The following is a 16658-nucleotide window of genomic DNA, read 5'->3' as shown; positions in this document are numbered from 1 at the left end:
CTCTGTCATTTTATGTTAATAGCAAAATGTGAGTAACAGTTTGTCTTTCTGGTAGCACTAATAAATGCTATAGATATCATCTGAATCACTAATAATGGAGAGTTAAGTGAATGCAGATGTTAATGAGAAAGGACAGTATGCCCACCTAATAAGACTCATACTGAAAAGTTTTTTGTGAGATCTTCCATCTGCTGATTCACTCCTCACATGTCCTCAATAACCAGGGCTAGGCCAGCCTGAAGCCAGGAGCTTGGAACTCCATCCAAGCCTCTCACTTTGGCAGGGATGCAAGCATTTGAGCCACCATCTCCTGCCTCCCAGGATATGTTAGCAGAAAGATGGACCAGAAGCAGAATACCTTGGATCTAAACTGGCTCTCTGACATGGGATGTGGACATCCCAAGGGGTGGCTTAACTGGCTGCACCAAAGTGTCTAACCCCACCTCCCCACCCCCATTCTCGAATATTAGATATCAGGGACTTCTTCTCTGGATATTTTTTTATAAATTTCACAAGGATTGCCTTACATTCTCTAAACCAACAAGGCAAAGGGTTAGGTCCTCTTATGGGCTGCTGTCCTTAGAATCTGCAGAGGAAAGCAAAACCATCAATAGGGAAGAGTTCTCAGCCTATACCTTTCTGTGAAGCTGAAGCTGGAACTTGTACTTCATACGTGAACAGCTTCTATCTGATAGACAAAAACCAAGACTTACCTTCTATTGAATAGTAACTACATAATCAGCACAATGCTAAACCCAGGTTAATATGATAAAATTCACAGACATAATTTTGTAGTAATCATGAAAACTATAGAAGGCAGCATGAATTTCCCCAGTGTGTTTAACTATTTCATCCTTCTTCTAGTGTACCACTCATAGAGAACAAAATTCAACATTGAATTTTAAGTATGCAATTGTTTATCAGGAAGCTACAATAATTAAATAATTTGATGATGAGTTAAAAATCATTAGAATACTAGGAGCCGGCACTATGGTGTAGCAGTTAAAGCCACCACCTCCAGTGCTGGCATCCCATATGGGCGCCGGTTCGAGACCTGGCTGCTCCACTTCCGATCCAGCTCTCTGCTATGGCCTGGGAAAGCAGTAGAAGATGGCCCAAGTCCTTGGGCCCCTGTACCCGCATGGAAGGACCCGGAGGAAGATCCTGGCTCCTGGCTTCAGATCGGCGCAGCTCCGGCCACTGCGGCCAATGGGGAGTGAACCAGTGGATGGAAGACCTCTCTTTCTCTCTCTGCCTCTCCTTCTCTCTCTGTAACTCTAACTTTCAAATAAATAAATATTTTTTAAAAAATCAGTAGAATAATACTACAGAAACTGACAAAAATATGAAAATTTAATATATGATGAAGGTAGCGTGATGATTCTGTGGGTAAACAATAAATTGTTCAAAAACTGGCATTTGAAGATGGATGTCAGAGATTATGGTAGACTAGGACATGTCAGTAATCCATTATCTGCAACAGTTATACTACTTGAAAGGCTCTGATGTGATTAATTTGGATCTCTAGATTCCAATTGAACCCTTGAAGTTTTTAGGGGGATGTTTGGCTGGTAAATTATAGTTACTATATGTCCATTTCATCCTTCAGTATATAGTAGGAGCTCCTTACCCCTCAACCCCCCAACACACCTCAAGCCCATGGCAGTGTAAAGACAACAGCCTGTATTTCTGATATGACTTGAAGGAGCCAAGGAAGATAAGGAAATCATCCCCCAAATATGAAGGATTTGTGTTCTGACTTCTGATAACTCCTTCTGATCACTGTGACACAGGCACAGAAGCTGACCTTCATTCTTTCAACCCCAACAGCAGAAGTGGCTTCCAGGGGGGTTAATGGAGCTACATCTTTTTACTTTTATTTTTTGACTATCAAAAACAGCTACACATATAGGGCAATTTAGAGAGGCACTTTACATGCCCAAGAAAAGACACAGGCTCAGAAAACATCTAAGAAGACCTTAAGCCCTTTTCCTAAGGCTGATTTCTGGTTTAGAGGCATGCTACAGCCATTTTTAAAACAGAAAACTTTAAGGAAAGGAGTGTGGAATTTTATTTGTAGAGTTCCCAACTTGTAAGATTCAGATGTCCACTTTTCAACAAAAGACCACAAAGCATACTAAGAAACAGAAAAGGATGGCCCATTAAATGAAACAAAATAGAAAACAGCTGAGGAAACACAGCAGAGTAACTAGATAAAGACGTTAAAACAATTGTCTTAAAAATGTTTAAGGAGTCAGAGGAAAACATTAATAAACACAGGAAAATTATGTATGTGCAAAATGACAGTATCAGTGAAGATACAGAAGTGTTACAGAAGTTATTTAAAAAAAAAAAAAGTGAGGCCAGCATTGTAGCATAGCAGGTTCCAGACCAGGCTGGTACATGTCCAGTCCAGCTCCCTGCTAATGTACCGGGGAAAACAGTGGAAGATGGCCCAAGTGCTTGGGCCACTGCATCTGTGTGGGAGACCCAGAAGAAGCTCCTGGCTCTTGGCTTCGGCCTGGAACAGCCCCAAGCCATTGTAGCCATTTGGGGAGTGAATTAGCAGATAGAAGCCAGTTCATTCCTCCCTCTTTTCCTCCCTCCCTCTCTAATAAATAATAATAAGTCTTTAAAAAAAGAACCAAAAAGAAATTCTGGAATTAAAAAGTATAATAACTGAAGTGGAAAATAGAGAGGTGCAAAAGCTGATTTGAACAAGCAGATGAAAGAATCAAATAACTAGAAACTAGTATTATGAAAATTATTGAGTCTGAGAAATGGGGAAAAATGAAAAATGAACAGAACATAACTGACCTGTGGAAAACCATTAAGCAGACCAACAGATCAGGTGGCACAGTATGGGAACATTTGAAGGAGAAAAGAAAGAAAGGAGCAGAGAGATTATTCAAAGAAAGAACTAGCTGAACACATCCTGAATTTGATGAAATATATGAATGTAAAAATCCAAGAAATGCAATAAACTCTAAACTGGAAAAACTTCGGTGACACACACTATGACACATTATCGTCAAATTATTGAAAGACAATGAGAAAGAACCTTAAACACACAAATTACTCATTATATACAAGAGATCTTAGCCTATCAGCCATTTTCTAACCAGAAACCTGGAGGCCAGAATTATTGAGTTGTATAATCAAAATTCTGGAAGAAAATGTCAACTGAGAATTCTATGTCTAGCAAAACTGTCCTTCAAAAAAGTAGGGGAAATCAAGACATTGTCAGATAAATGGAAGCCAGTGGAGTTCATTTCCAGGAAGTATTTAATGTAAAATGCTAAAGGGAGGCATGGGGGCTGAAATGGAAAGAAACTAGGCAGTAACTTGAAGCTGCATGAAAAAAATTGTCTAGTAAAGGTAAGTACATGTGTAATTAAAAGAGCCAATAATATTGGAACTTGGGATTGTGACTCCACTTTTTTTTACACGATCTGAAAGGCAAATTCATTAAAAAATTATTTGCTGGTTTTAGACAAAAGTATATAAAAATGTAATCTGTGACAGTAATAATGGAGGGGTGAATGGAGATGACTAAAGAAGATACACACCTCAACAGTGGAGTGACAGATGGCAAGATGGCAAAATAGGAAGATCCAGGTCCTCCTCTCACAAAGGTTGTGACTTAACAGCAATATGCCACTCTGTTATACTATAGAGAATAGTTGACAAGAAAGAGCACCTAGGCTAAGATACAACTAAGAAAGGGATTCCAGCAAAAGGAATGAGGAAACTCATGGTGTTTTTATGTCCATCTATGGCCCTCTACCTACAAAGCACAGCACAACATAATTAGGAAGAAACTTACTATAACAGCCTTCACACTCAAATGAAATTTTAAAAATAGAACAAGTATCAAATATTCTTTTAAGTCTGAGGGCTTGGTTTCTCTCTCTGAACTTGGACTGCTGATTGACTAGGAGGCATGATTTGGAAACTACTGAAAACAGGTGAATACCATTACATGTTACAGCTGCAATTCTGCAGGAAAATACCAAGGGGTGCAAAAGATCAGAAAAGGTTTAGGAGGTCCTACAATATCTAACTAGGCTGATTAATGAAGGTCTTTCCTGCACAAAGCCGACACACAAATACTGAGAGGGGAAATGCTTTTCCAAATACCCAAATCTAAGAAAAAGAAGACACATGGGGCAAGCATTGTGGTGTAGTGGGTTAAGGCATTGTTTGGGACTCCTGCAAATGAAAAGATATTCAAGGGGCAGGCACTGTGGTACAGCGGGTTAACACTCTGGCCTGGAGCACTGGCATCCCATATGGGTGCCGATTCCAGACCTGGCTGCTCCACTTCTGATCCAGCTCTCTGCTGTGGCCTGGGAAAGCAGTGGAAGATGGCCTAGGTCCGTGGGCCCCTGCATGTGCATGGAAGACCCAGAAGAAGCTCCTGGCTCCTGGCTTTGGATTGGCGCAGCTCCAGCTGTTGCGGCCAACTGGGGAGTGAACCATTGGATGGAAGACCTATCTCTCTCTCTCATTCTCTCACTCTCTCTCTCTCTGCCTCTCCTCTCTCTGTGTAACTCTGACTTTCAAATAAATAAATAAATCTTAAAAAAAAAACAGATATTCAAGATACCATTAGCTATCAGGGACATGCAAATCAAAGCTATAATTAGATATTCATAGGTGTTTAAATCCAATTTAAAATTGATCCTTGTAAAAACTAAGAGAATAAGAGAGGAAGGAGATGCACAGTTAGGCACACATTCCCGCATACTTACCCTTAAGGGTAAAGCTAAAAACTTGCCGTGGGACTCCAAATCCCATTAAGTTGGGTGGTACTAATGCCATCTTACTAGTTAAAGTGATCATTTTAAGTGTTTAACTGATCATAAAGATAGGAATAAGTGTCAAAGGGATCACATAAATAAGACCAAGTGTCTGCTAATAACAATAGATAGAATTAAAAAGGAGAGAATGATCCAATATGGGAAGCAGGGCACACAGCAGACTCATAGAATGACAAATGCCCTAAACAGCACTCTGGCCTCATAATCAGCCCTTAAGGCATTAGATCTGGCTAAAAAGCCCATAAGAGCATTTCAGGCATGGAAAACCAAGACACTGTGGGAAAAAATGACCTATATAAAGATCTCTGAATGAGATCCCAGTGGAAAGAAGGGGCCATCAAAGAAGGAGGTACTTATCTTTGAAGGGAGGAGAGAACTTCCACTTTGCTTATGGCCTGTCTAAATACTGACAGCGTTTTTGGACTCAAAAGGCTTCTCAGTAGAATTAGGTCTAGTTACCAGTTCTCCACTTCTTGCTCATTCTATAAATATTGTCAACCCACATATCTGTCTTGTACTTCACCCCGATAGCCACTACCCTCTAGGATGGATTATATGTTCTGCCCCACTGACCCTCACACCACATAGATATGCAGAGATCAGCTCTCAGTCACTGTGTGACCTACTGGAACTCAAGCCTGCTGACTTTAAGCTTACCTATTAGAACTCCCTGTGTGACACCTATTTGGGTAATTCCCTTTGTCACAATACAAACCTCAGCCCAGCCTTGGCTGTTGCAGTGATCTGGGGAGTCTCCTTCTATGTAACTCTCTCAAATAAAATCTTTAAAAAATAACAGTATTTGCATCGACCTATACACATGTTTGCATCTACTTTAAATAACCTCTAGGTTATTTATGATATGTAATATAATGTGTTATGTAAACCATTATTATATTGTATGCTTTAGAAAATAATGGCAAGAAAAAAGTGTGTGCTCAGTACAGACTCAATATTTTTATATAGTTTTGAATCAAGTCTGGGTGAGTCTACAACATGGAATGTAGCATACAAAAAGATGACTATACTACAAACTTGGTGGCTTGAAATAACATGAATTTATTATCTGACCATGCTGGAGACCGGAAACCCAAACAGGGTCTTACTACACTAAAAGAAAGGTGTTGGCAGAACTGCTTTCCCACCAGGGGAGGATCTATTTCTTTGTCTTATTCATTTATTATTTATTTGAAAGAGTTACAGAGAGAGGTAGAGACACAGAGAGAGGTCTTCCATCTGCTGGTTCACTCCCCAGATGGCCGCAATGCTTGGAGCTGTGCCGATCCAATCTGAGGCCAGGAGCCAGGAGCTTCCTCCAGGTCTTCTCAAGTGGGTGCAGGGGCCCAAGGACTTGGGCCATCTTCTACTGCTTTCCCAGGCCATAGCAGAGAGCTGGGCCAGAAGAGGAGCAGCTGGGACAAGAACTGGCACCCATATGGGATGCCGGCGCTTCAGGCCAGGGCTTTAACCTGCTGTGCCACAGCGGTGGCCCCTATTTCTCTGTTTTTTTTTTTTTTTTTTTTTTTTTTTTTTTTTTGTGTGTGTGTGTGTGTGTGTGTGTGTGTGTGTTTTTACCAGTTTCTCGATACAGCATGCATGCCTTAGCTCCTGGCTTCCTTCCATCTTCAAAGCCAACAGTGGCCTCTTGTAGTTTTCTCATACTGCTTCATTGGACACTGACTGTTCCAAATGTGAATCCCCCTTGCCAGAATAACCCAGCATAATCAGAAGTTGAATTCAGTGGACTGGCAACCTCTCATCAGAGGCTTAATTCTTTGCAAGATAACAAAGCATGTTTCTATGTTCCAGAGACGAGCATGCGCACATACATACACACACACACACACACACACACGTTTTAGTTACTAATATTCTGCCAAGCACAAAGAAGGTGCCCTTTAAGTGAGTTTAAAAATGTTCAGCAGTGGGCCCGGTGCCTTGGCTCACTTGGCTCATCCTCCGCCTGCAGTGCTGGCACCCCAGATTTTGTCCCGGTTGCTCCTCTTACAGTCCAGCACTCTGCTGTGGCTCGGGAGTGCAGTGGAGGATGGCCCAAGTGCTTGGGCCCTGCACCCGTGTGGGAGACCAGGAGAAGCACCTGGCTCCTGGCTTCTGGCTTCGGATCAGCACGATGTGTCAGCTGCAACGGCCATTTGGGGGGTGAACCAACGGAAGGAAGACCTTTCTCTCTGTCTCTATCTGTAACTCTACATGTCAAATAAATAAATAAATCTTTAAAAAAAAATGTTCGCCAGTAACAGCATCAAGTTTGCGCACAATCACATTATTCTCGTTGGCCATTGCAGCAAGGACAGAGAGGGGTTCTAGAGTAAAGAAGTGTGAGTGAAAGGAAAGGATCCTAAACAGCCAGGTAGTTCTGTCTTGGGGAAGTGGAATCTTCCCTGAGAGTAACTGGTGAAATCAGGCAGGTGGTTAGAGCAAGGGGCTGAGGACCAAGTGGATGAATCCCTGCTGCGTTTCACATTGCCAAATGCCTGGAGGGCTTGGATGTGATTGGCAAGAAGAGACTTGATAGAGAACAGTGGAAGAGGACTGAGGTCCCGCGCTGCCTGGTGCCTGCCACTTGGCCATGGGCAGCAGAGGGGGTGACTGTATGGCCACCTGCAGCTCTTGACAGGGTAGGGTCCACTTTCTTGGGCAAGTGTGGGCACCAAGCAGTGACCAAGTGAGCTGCCATTCTGGAATAAGCAAAAGGCAGTGTAGCTGGAAGAACTATTCAGGGCGCAGACCTGTGTTTTGTCTGTTAGGGCTGCAGGGACAGGTGGGCTTCTCTCACGAGAGGGGCACTGGTGACCCTGCATGAGGGGCCCAGAGCAGTTCTCGGAGCGGAGGTGCCTCCCTCCCCTGCGTGACTCCGTGAAGCAGTTAAGGAAGGAAGGACCACCGTGGTGGCCTCGTCCCTCCCAGGCTTTGGTGCTGACAGCCCCTGTGCCATGAGCGCCCGGGGAGGGGGCGACAGGAGCTGGCGCTCAGAGACGGGGGTGCAGAGGCGCCGAGGGGCAGGCTGGTATCCATCCGCTGCGCCCTGCGACGCGGCTCTCGCCGGCCCCGGCAGGCTGCGCGCCCCCCGACCCGTCTGCCTGCCGGCCCCAGAGCCCGTGAGCGCGCCGGAGCTGTGGTGGTGGTCGCTCAGTGAGCGTGAGAGGCGTCCCCGGAGGCGCCCCGCGCTAGCGCCCCCGGCCTGGGCTGGCGGTCGTGCGGGCCCCGCCCAGCTCAGGGTGGGAACGAGGGTGGGCCTGGGAGGGGGCGTCGAGGCGCTGGCGCCATATCCCTCCGCCCCCTTCCCGACACCCTCGCGGCGAGCGGTTGCTGCCGCATCCTGCGCAGCCCCTGACGGGTTTGGTGCAGAGGCGCGGGGGGCGGGACGCGGCTTGGCCGTTCTGGTCGCAGGGAAAGCGCTGGGAATCCGAGAGAGAGAGAGAGAGAGAGAGAGAGAGAGAGGAGAAGCGAGGAGGGGAAGGCTGGAGACCGGGGCCCTGAGCCAGTGAAGGCAAGTGGGGGAGGTGGGGGGTTCGGGTCTTCTTCCCCCCACCGCCGCCGGCCGGCTGACAGCCTGGCCCCGCACCCAGGCAGCCTGGCAAGGAGGTGGCGAGCCTGTCGCAGCTGGCCCGGGTCCCGGTCCCATGTGGAACGCAGTGCCTGGTGGCCCCTGTGGAGGAGGCAGCAGGGATCCGCGCGGGCAGGGCCAAGGGCAGAGGGGTGGTCAGAGAGGCACCGGCACATCCTCTGAAGACCAGCTGCGGGGACAGCCTGCCAGCCGGTTTCCCAGCGCCCGGCCCCGCCCTCGCTGGTGCCTGTGCCCCGGGAGGCGGTGGGGGAGGCAGGGCAGGAGAATGTGGGAACAGGAGCTGGGGTGGGGGGTGCCCGGGAGGCCGGCCGGCCGGGTAGTGGCGGGGACGGGCACCTGAGCTCCCTGGCCAGCTCAGTGGAGGGAGCTGGGTCGCGTTTGCCACTGTGAGCCCTGATGCTGGAAGGGGTGCACTGGGTGCCTTGTCCTGGGTGCTGCCCCTTTCCACAGGTTTCAGGTTGATGTCAGAGTCTCCTGTCTGCGTGATGGGGCTGGCATATCCTGGCAGGCCACAGTGTGGGTCTAGAGAGGAGAGGCGTGAGCAAAGGAGCCACAGAAAATGGCTTGGGTTTATGGACGTGTGTGGGATGGGGATGGGGTGAGTGCCGCCAGGGGAGGTCTGGCATCCAGCTGCACCTCCTCATCTTCCCTACCTGCGATCCAGGCACTTCCCCCACCCGCCCAAAGTGGGGGCCTGAAGGGGGGCTTTGCAGCTGTGTGGGATGAGGGAGTCACAGTTACAAGGGCCACTTCACAACCTGCTTCTAGAATATGCGACACCTTTTCCCTGTTTTATGCTGCGTAAGACATGGGGCTGTGGTGCACCTAGTGGTGAATCCCCAGAATTGGAGGAGGGAGTGATGGGAAGGGTGTGACGTCAAGAGAGGGAGTTCAGTCTTTCTGGAACCCTGCAGCAGGACCTCAGTGAGACCTGAAGGTTCCACCAGCACGATCTCAGACGCTGAAAGACAGATATAATGAGAATTCCTACTCTTGGTGTCCGGCTGTCCACCAGGCTTCAACTGCTGCTGTGATTTCCTGACTGCCTTACCTTTCCATCTGTTTGTCCATAGGCCTGCTTTGAGGCCGCTCAGTTCTGCAAGAAGGGAGAGGAAGAAGAGACTGGCTCAAGTGTCTGGAGGTTGGTGCGAAGGGGGACAATTCAGGGCACAGCTACACAGGAAGTGCATGACGGCTGACTTTGATCCATTTGGGTGGAAGACCTTTTCTACTTTAGTGTCTGCTATTTTTACAACCTACAGGGACATCTGTCATCTATTTTGTGCCAGACATATTCGGAATATTGTGGTAGGTGTAGGTGGAGCTGCCACTGGGAACAGAATACCTGAGAGCAGGGACTAGAATATAGGAAATGTTAGACATGGTGGACCCTTGAATGGAAAGAGTGATGTATGTTTTGGGTACCCGGATGTGTGCTTATCATTTGAACACTCCAAGTCCTTTCTCTCTTCTTTGTTCACTTTTCCGTAGGACGTTCCCCCCACCCTGCAATCAGCTGTGGGGATTGACACCACTTGATCAAGGAAAGGAGGGGAGCTTGTCCCTCACCAGTGAAGGTTGGTATGAGAATGGATCACTTTGGGTGGGGTAGTGGAAACCAGCAGGGGTACAGGAGTATTGACGGTCCAGTCTCAGGGCTGCTAGCACATGTCCCACTGCCCCCAAATCCATTTTGTGGCTGGCAACAAGGACAGAGACTTTCTCTTAGCCTAGCTTTCCCATCCAGGATTCAACACCAGTCTCCCTGTGTAAGTCTCTGCATGGAGTGACACAATTGGAAGAGATTTAGATCCCCATTTCATTCTCTCTCTCCAGATCCACTTCCAGTGGCAGCTCTGGTAGTGTTGGAGTTACTGCTGGCCACCACTCACAACAGGTCTGCACCCACCAGGAACCATCCATCCTCCCCCAGTTGGTTGTGCCTCTTCTGAATTTTGTCTGTATTCTTGACTGAGACTGTGCTTGGGAAAGAGGGTGATTGGCTGCTGGACTGGCAAGTGACTCTTAACTCATTTCCAGCTTTACCATTGTAATCATCAGAGATCAGAGTGTGAGGTTTTAAACCTGTGACAGATCTGCAATCAAACCCGAGACTTGGGTAGGGGTAATTAATTGGGCCTTGTCTGTAACTTGTATCATGACTGGGGCAGAGGTTGAGACTAGTGCCCAGGTTAAGCCTGAAAAGAAGGCTGGAGAAGAGGTTGTTGGTGGGGCCGAGAGAGAGAATGAAGTCCCTCTGGTGGTCAGACCCAAGGTTAGGAACCAGGCCCAGGTAACGACTGGGGCAAGACCCAAGACTGAAAACAAATCTGGGCCTGGGGCAAGGCGCAAAAATGATGCCCAAGCAATGGCCGGGGCAAGATCCAAAACTGAGGCCCAGACAGTGGCTGGGGCAAGGCCCAACACCGAAGCCCAGACAGTGGCTGGGGCAAGGCCCAACACCGAAGCCCAGACAGTGGCTGGGGCAAGGCCCAAAACTGAAGCCCAGACAGTGGCTGGGGCAAGGCCCAAAACTGATGCCAGGGCAGTAGGTGGTGCACGTCCTAAGACTGAAGCCAAGGCAATTCCTGGGGCAAGACCCAAAGATGAAGCCCAGGCATGGGCACAGACTGAATTTGGGACTGAGACAATGTCCCAGGCAGAGGGAGTGCCGCAGCCTAATGCTGTTGGCTGGCCACTGGTCAGTTCTGAATCTGGGTCAGCTACTAAATCTAATGGCCTATCTATGGATAGAGAACTGGGCAGTGTGGATGCTGAACCATTTTCTAGCACCCAGAGCCAGACTGGAATCCAACCCTGGTTTGAACCAGGGGAGGAGACTAATACGGGGTCTTGGTGTTATCCTAGGCCCCGAGCCAGAGAGGAGGCCTCTAATGAATCTGGATTCTGGTCAGCAGATGAGACCTCTACGGTGTCTTCTTTCTGGACTAGTGAAGAGACCAGTGTCAGATCCTGGCCCAGGGAAGAGGCCAGCACAAGGTCCAGGCACAGGGCTAAACATCAGACTAACCCCAGGTGCAGGCCCAGATCCAAGCAAGAGCCTTATATTGATTCCTGGTCTGGATCTGAGGATGAGGCTGGCAACCCATTCTGCTTCTGGTCTGGAGAAAATACCAATAACTTATTCAGACCCAGAGTCAGGGAAGAGGCAAATACCAGGTCCAAGGTCAGGACAAAGAGAGGGGACTGCTTTGAATCAGAGTCTGAAGACGAGTTCTATAAGGAGTCCTGGTTTTTGCCTGGAGAAGAGGAAAATAGTAGATTCAGGCGCAGAGACAAGGAAGAGCCTAATGGCATTTTGAAATCACGGGCCCAAAAAGATGTTAATAACAGTAACAGTGCCAACCAAGAGGCCAGGTTGGAGGAGGAAGTCATTATCGGGTCCTGGTTCTGGGCAGAAAAAGAGGCCAGTTTGGAGGCTGGGGCCTCGGCAATTTGTGCATCTGAGCCAGGGACCGAGGAAGGGGCTATTGGCGGATCCCTGTTATGGGCTGAGGAAAAGTCCAGTTTGGGGGCTGTGGCCAGAGAAGAGGCCAAGGCAGAGCCTGAAGAAGAGGCCATATTTGGGTCCTGGTTCTGGGATAGAGATGAAGCCTGCTTTGACCTAAATCCCAATCCTGTGTACAAGGCCAGTAGCAGGTTCAGAGATTCAGCTGAAGAGGAAATTAATGCATCATCCAGGCCCCAAACCTGGGAAGAGGTCACTGTTGAATTCAGACCTGGCCCTTGTCGTGGGATTGGCTTCCCATCCACAAGCCACTTTAGAATCACTGAAGCGGCTTCTGAGATACTTGAGGCAAAGCCCAAGCCTGTGGAACCTAACCCAGAAGGGGAAGAGCAGGAATCTGTGCTTCAGCCTGATCAGCCTGAACCGGAGTTTGCATTTCAGTATGATCCTTCCTACCGCTCAGTCCGGGAAATCCGAGAGCACCTTAGGGCTAGGGAAAATGCAGAGCCTGAGAATTGGTCCTGCAGTTGCATACAGTGTGAGCTTAAAATTGGTTCTGAAGAGTTTGAAGAACTCCTTTTACTAATGGACAGAATCCGTGATCCTTTCATCCATGAAATATCTAAAATTGCAATGGGGATGAGAAGTGCTTCTCAGTTTACCCGAGATTTCATTCGGGATTCAGGTGTGGTCTCACTTATTCAAGCCTTGCTCAATTATCCATCCTCCCGAGTTAGGACACATTTTTTGGAAAGCATGCTTCACATGGCTCCACCTTATCCAAATCTAAACATGATTGAGACATTCATATGTCAAGTGTGTGAGGAGACCCTTGCTCATGGGGTGGATTCCCTTGAGCAGATGACTGGAATAAGGATGCTCAGACACCTCACTATGACTACTGACTATCACACACTGATTGCCAATTATATGTCTGGGTTTCTTTCCTTATTGACTACGGGCAATGCAAGAACAAAATTTCACGTTCTAAAAATGCTGCTGAATTTGTCTGAAAATCCTATGGTGATAAAAAAACTATTCAGCGCCAAAGCTCTATCAATATTTGTGGGTCTGTTTAACATAGAAGAGTCACATGATAATATTCAAATTGTTGTTAAGATGTTTCAGAATATCAGTAATATTATAAGAAATGGAACATTGTCCTTAATTGATGACGATTTCAGTCTTGAGCCGCTTATGTCTGCGTTCCGTGAATTTGAGGCATTAGCTAAGCAACTACAAATCCAAATAGACAATCAAAATGATCCTGAGGTGGGACAGCAAAGTTAATATGATTAACCACCTGCTGCTGATCAGCCTTATGTTCCCAAAGAGCCCCGAACAGTGCTTTTGGTGTTCACAGTCTGGTTCTATGTTGTAAATTATATTTGTAATGTTGATGTTAACTTTGTCAAACTCTTGTTTTGAGCTGGATTGTTTTGTGGATGCCAAATGAATATTACAACTGAAAACATATTTGTTGATATTTGTCTTGTTCAGATTGCGGTATTTTTGGTGTTGAGCTCCCAATGAACTGTATCTGAGTAGGATATTCTGCTATTTGTTGTTTAAATATATGGTTCTCTACTCAAGTCTGTTTTCAATAAAGTTCTATGTTGAAATCGGCATAAATGATGCTTCTTCAAATTTACAAACCAGATGCAAATACATTGGGTATACTTCTAAATACAAGTAATTAGTATAAAAACATACGCTGTTAGAAAATCCTGTTATTGACGCTTAGGAGAAATTACTGTGGCCTGAAGTACTAGAGGAATGTCCTGGAAAAGAGGGACTCAAATTGGTCACTAGCAGGTAGGATAAGGCTAGTCATTTGTCATTCTCGGAAGTGGGCTGTGATGATGTGAAGTATGTAATTGGAAAATCTTTCTCAGCAGCATATATGTACCCAGTATGCCTGAAATAAGTGAGAGGAGTCTATTTCAGGATGCAGTTGAGAAGTTGGGATAAGGCCAGTCTGGGGGAACAAATAAGTAAGCCAAATCTGCACACTTTAGAATTCAGTGCCACCTTACAGGTTAACAGAACCAGACTCCAATTAAATAAAGTCAGGGATAGGATATCATTTATGATCTTATTCAAAGGAAAATGTTAAGGAATAACATCCATCAAGGGGCTGGCACTGTAGTGCAGGTTAAGCCACCACCTGTAGTGCTGGCATCCCATATGGGCACTGGTTTGAGTCCCGGCTGCTCCACTTCTGATGCAGCTCCCTGATACTGTGCTTGGGAAAGTAACGGAGGATGGCCCAAGTGCTTGGGCCCCTGCACCCACATGGCAGACATGGATGAAGCTCCTGGCTTCAGTCTGGCCCAGTGCTGTTGAGGCCATTTGGGGAGTAAAACAACAGATGGAAGATGTCTCTCTAATCTATTTCTCTCTCTCTCCTCTCCCTTCCTCCCTCTCTCACTGTAACTCTTTCAAAAAAGTAAATTTAAAAAGTCTTTTAAAACATCCCATCCATCCATTGAAGTAATTCTGCATAAATTTATTTATTGGCATGAATTTATATTAATGATTTTTTTTTGACAGGCAGAGTGGACAGTGGGAAAGGTCTTCCTTTGCCGTTGGTTCACCCTCCAATGGCCGCCGCAGCCGGCGCACCGCGCTGATCCGATGGCAGGAGCCAGGTACTTATCCTGGTCTCCCATGGGGTGCAGGGCCCAAGTACTTGGGCCATCCTCCACTGCACTCCCTGGCCACAGCAGAGAGCTGGCCTGGAAGAGGGGCAACCGGGACAGAATCTGGCGCCCCGACTGGGACTAGAACCCGGTGTTCCGGCGCCGCAAGGCGGAGGATTAGCCTAGTGAGCCGCGGCGCTGGCCGTGTATTAATGATTTTTAAACAACTTTTATTTATTTGAGAGGTAGAGTTACACAGAGAGAGAAAGAGAGGCAGAGAGATGTCTTCCATCTGCTGGTTCACTCCCCAAATGGCTACAATGGCCAGAGCTAGGGATGATCAAGAGCCAGGAGCTTCTTCAGGGTCTCCCGTGAGGGTGCAGGGGCCCCAGCACTTGGGGCACCTTTCCCTGCTTTCCCAGGTGCATTAGCAGGGAGCTGGATCCAGCAGCTGAGACTTGAACCAGTAACCTGACACCGCTGATGACGGTTTAACCCATTATCCCTTGACACCAGCCCCAGATCCCATTTTAACATATACACAATTTCTGTGCAACTTCAATATGACTTCCTAGGTTACTTCATATATTTCACAGTCCAAAATAAAATATGCCATGTTAAAAAAATTCTCAGAGGCAGGCATTTTGGAAATGAAAATGAATTCAACATTTCAATTAAGATGTTTTCATCTAGTGCACTGCGTTACAGGTGAGAATGCTGGAAAGAATGCAGTTGTATAAATGAATAAGTCTTAGAAAAAGAATGTGTGCCAAAATTTAGAAAAATCATAAATGTTATTTCAGAACATCTAGCTTTTTATATGAAATGTTTAAAAAGAAAACAAATTGCTAGTTTTGCTAAGTGTATATTAGGCTGTTGATGGTACAGGAATGGAAGATTTCACAGGATTTTTATACTCAAAAGATCATAACATTCCCTTTTTAGGTGACAGATTTCTGGAGACAGTAGTGATGGTTGCAGAACATTGAAAATGTACTTTATGCTACTAAATTGTACCTGTAAAATTGGTTAAGATGGTAAATTTTATGTTATGTATATTTTGGCACAATAATAGATTATGCCGTACTTCCTTCAAGAGAATTTCAAAAGTTGGAGATAGAATTAGTTTGGAGAGGGGCCGGCACTGTGGCAGAGCAAGTGGAGCTGCTGCCTGTAGTGCCGGCATCCCATATGGGCGCTGGTTCAGGTCCTGGCTGCTCCACTTCTGATCCAGCTCTCTGCTATGTCCTGGGAGAGCAGTGGAAGATGGTCCAAGTCCTTGGGCCCCTTGCACACACGTGGGAGACCTGAAGGAAGCTATTGGCTCCTGGCATTGGATCAGACCAGCTCTGGCCATTGGGGCCATTTGGGGAGTGAACCATCGGATGGAAGACTTCTCTGCCTCTCTGTAATTTTGCCTTCCAAATAAATAAAATAAATCTTTAAAAAAGAATTAATTTGGAGAGATAATCTAGACTGAGGGGAAATAGCAAATGTTTTATTAGTTTTAGACATGAAAATTTTATTTCCTTTTTGTTTGAGGGTACTGTAAATTTTCAAAACAAAATTATGACTTATATAAGTAATAAGTACACATGTGAAATATTTTTCAATACAACTGCTAAGGTTAAAAAAAAAGAGGCCAGCGCTGTGACTTAGTGGGCCAAGCCTCTGCCTGTGGCACCAGCATCCCATATGGGTGCAGGTTTGTGTCCCGGCTGCTCCTCTTCCAATCCAGCTCTCTGCTATGGTCTGGGAAAGCAGAAGATGTCCCAAGTGCTGGGGCCCCTGAACCTGCATGGGAGATCTGGAATAGGCTCCTGGCTCCTGGCTCCAGATCAGCCTAGCTGTGGCTGTTGCTGCCATTTGGGGAGTGCACCAGCAGATAGAAGACCTTTCTCTCTGTCTCTACTTCTCTCTGTCTATAACTCTAACTCTCAAGTAAATAAATAAATAAAAAGTAAAAATTAAAAAAAAAAACTGTTAAAGGAGATGTGTACACAATATATACAATATGAAGATACAAGCAAATATGTATATCAGATTTTATAGACACAACATCAATAAATGTTGGCCGAACATTACCGGGTTAACATTACTGAGTTAATTAACCAAATCGGTTAATATCTCACAGA

General features: G+C 46.4%; 2 protein-coding genes across 4 annotated transcripts in view; both read left to right on the top strand.

The window, feature by feature from the left end:
* GPRASP2 (G protein-coupled receptor associated sorting protein 2) overlaps positions 1-13513 on the top strand; it is a 53585-nt gene extending 40072 nt beyond the window's left edge. The window contains exons 2-4 of one of the 2 annotated variants that reach the window (XM_070066442.2): positions 9904-9989; positions 10249-10309; positions 11281-13513. In XM_070066442.2, coding sequence (XP_069922543.1) covers positions 9904-9989; positions 10249-10309; positions 11281-13171 — 2038 coding nt within the window. In that variant the 3' untranslated portion in view covers positions 13172-13513. Of the gene's footprint in view, positions 1-9903; positions 9990-10248; positions 10310-10345 lie in introns of those variants that run through there. The other variant, XM_017349647.4, reaches the window with a different exon arrangement.
* The window catches only part of GPRASP3 (G protein-coupled receptor associated sorting protein family member 3), a 107109-nt gene that overhangs the window by 73871 nt on the left and 16580 nt on the right, over positions 1-16658 (top strand). The gene's annotated exons all lie outside the window — the stretch shown is intronic.

The sequence above is a fragment of the Oryctolagus cuniculus genome, chromosome X, assembly GCF_051225735.1.
Source record: "Oryctolagus cuniculus isolate XC-2025 breed Fujian yellow rabbit chromosome X, ASM5122573v1, whole genome shotgun sequence".
Taxonomy (NCBI): Eukaryota; Metazoa; Chordata; class Mammalia; order Lagomorpha; family Leporidae; genus Oryctolagus; species Oryctolagus cuniculus.
This window is presented reverse-complemented; position numbering and strand designations above follow the sequence as displayed.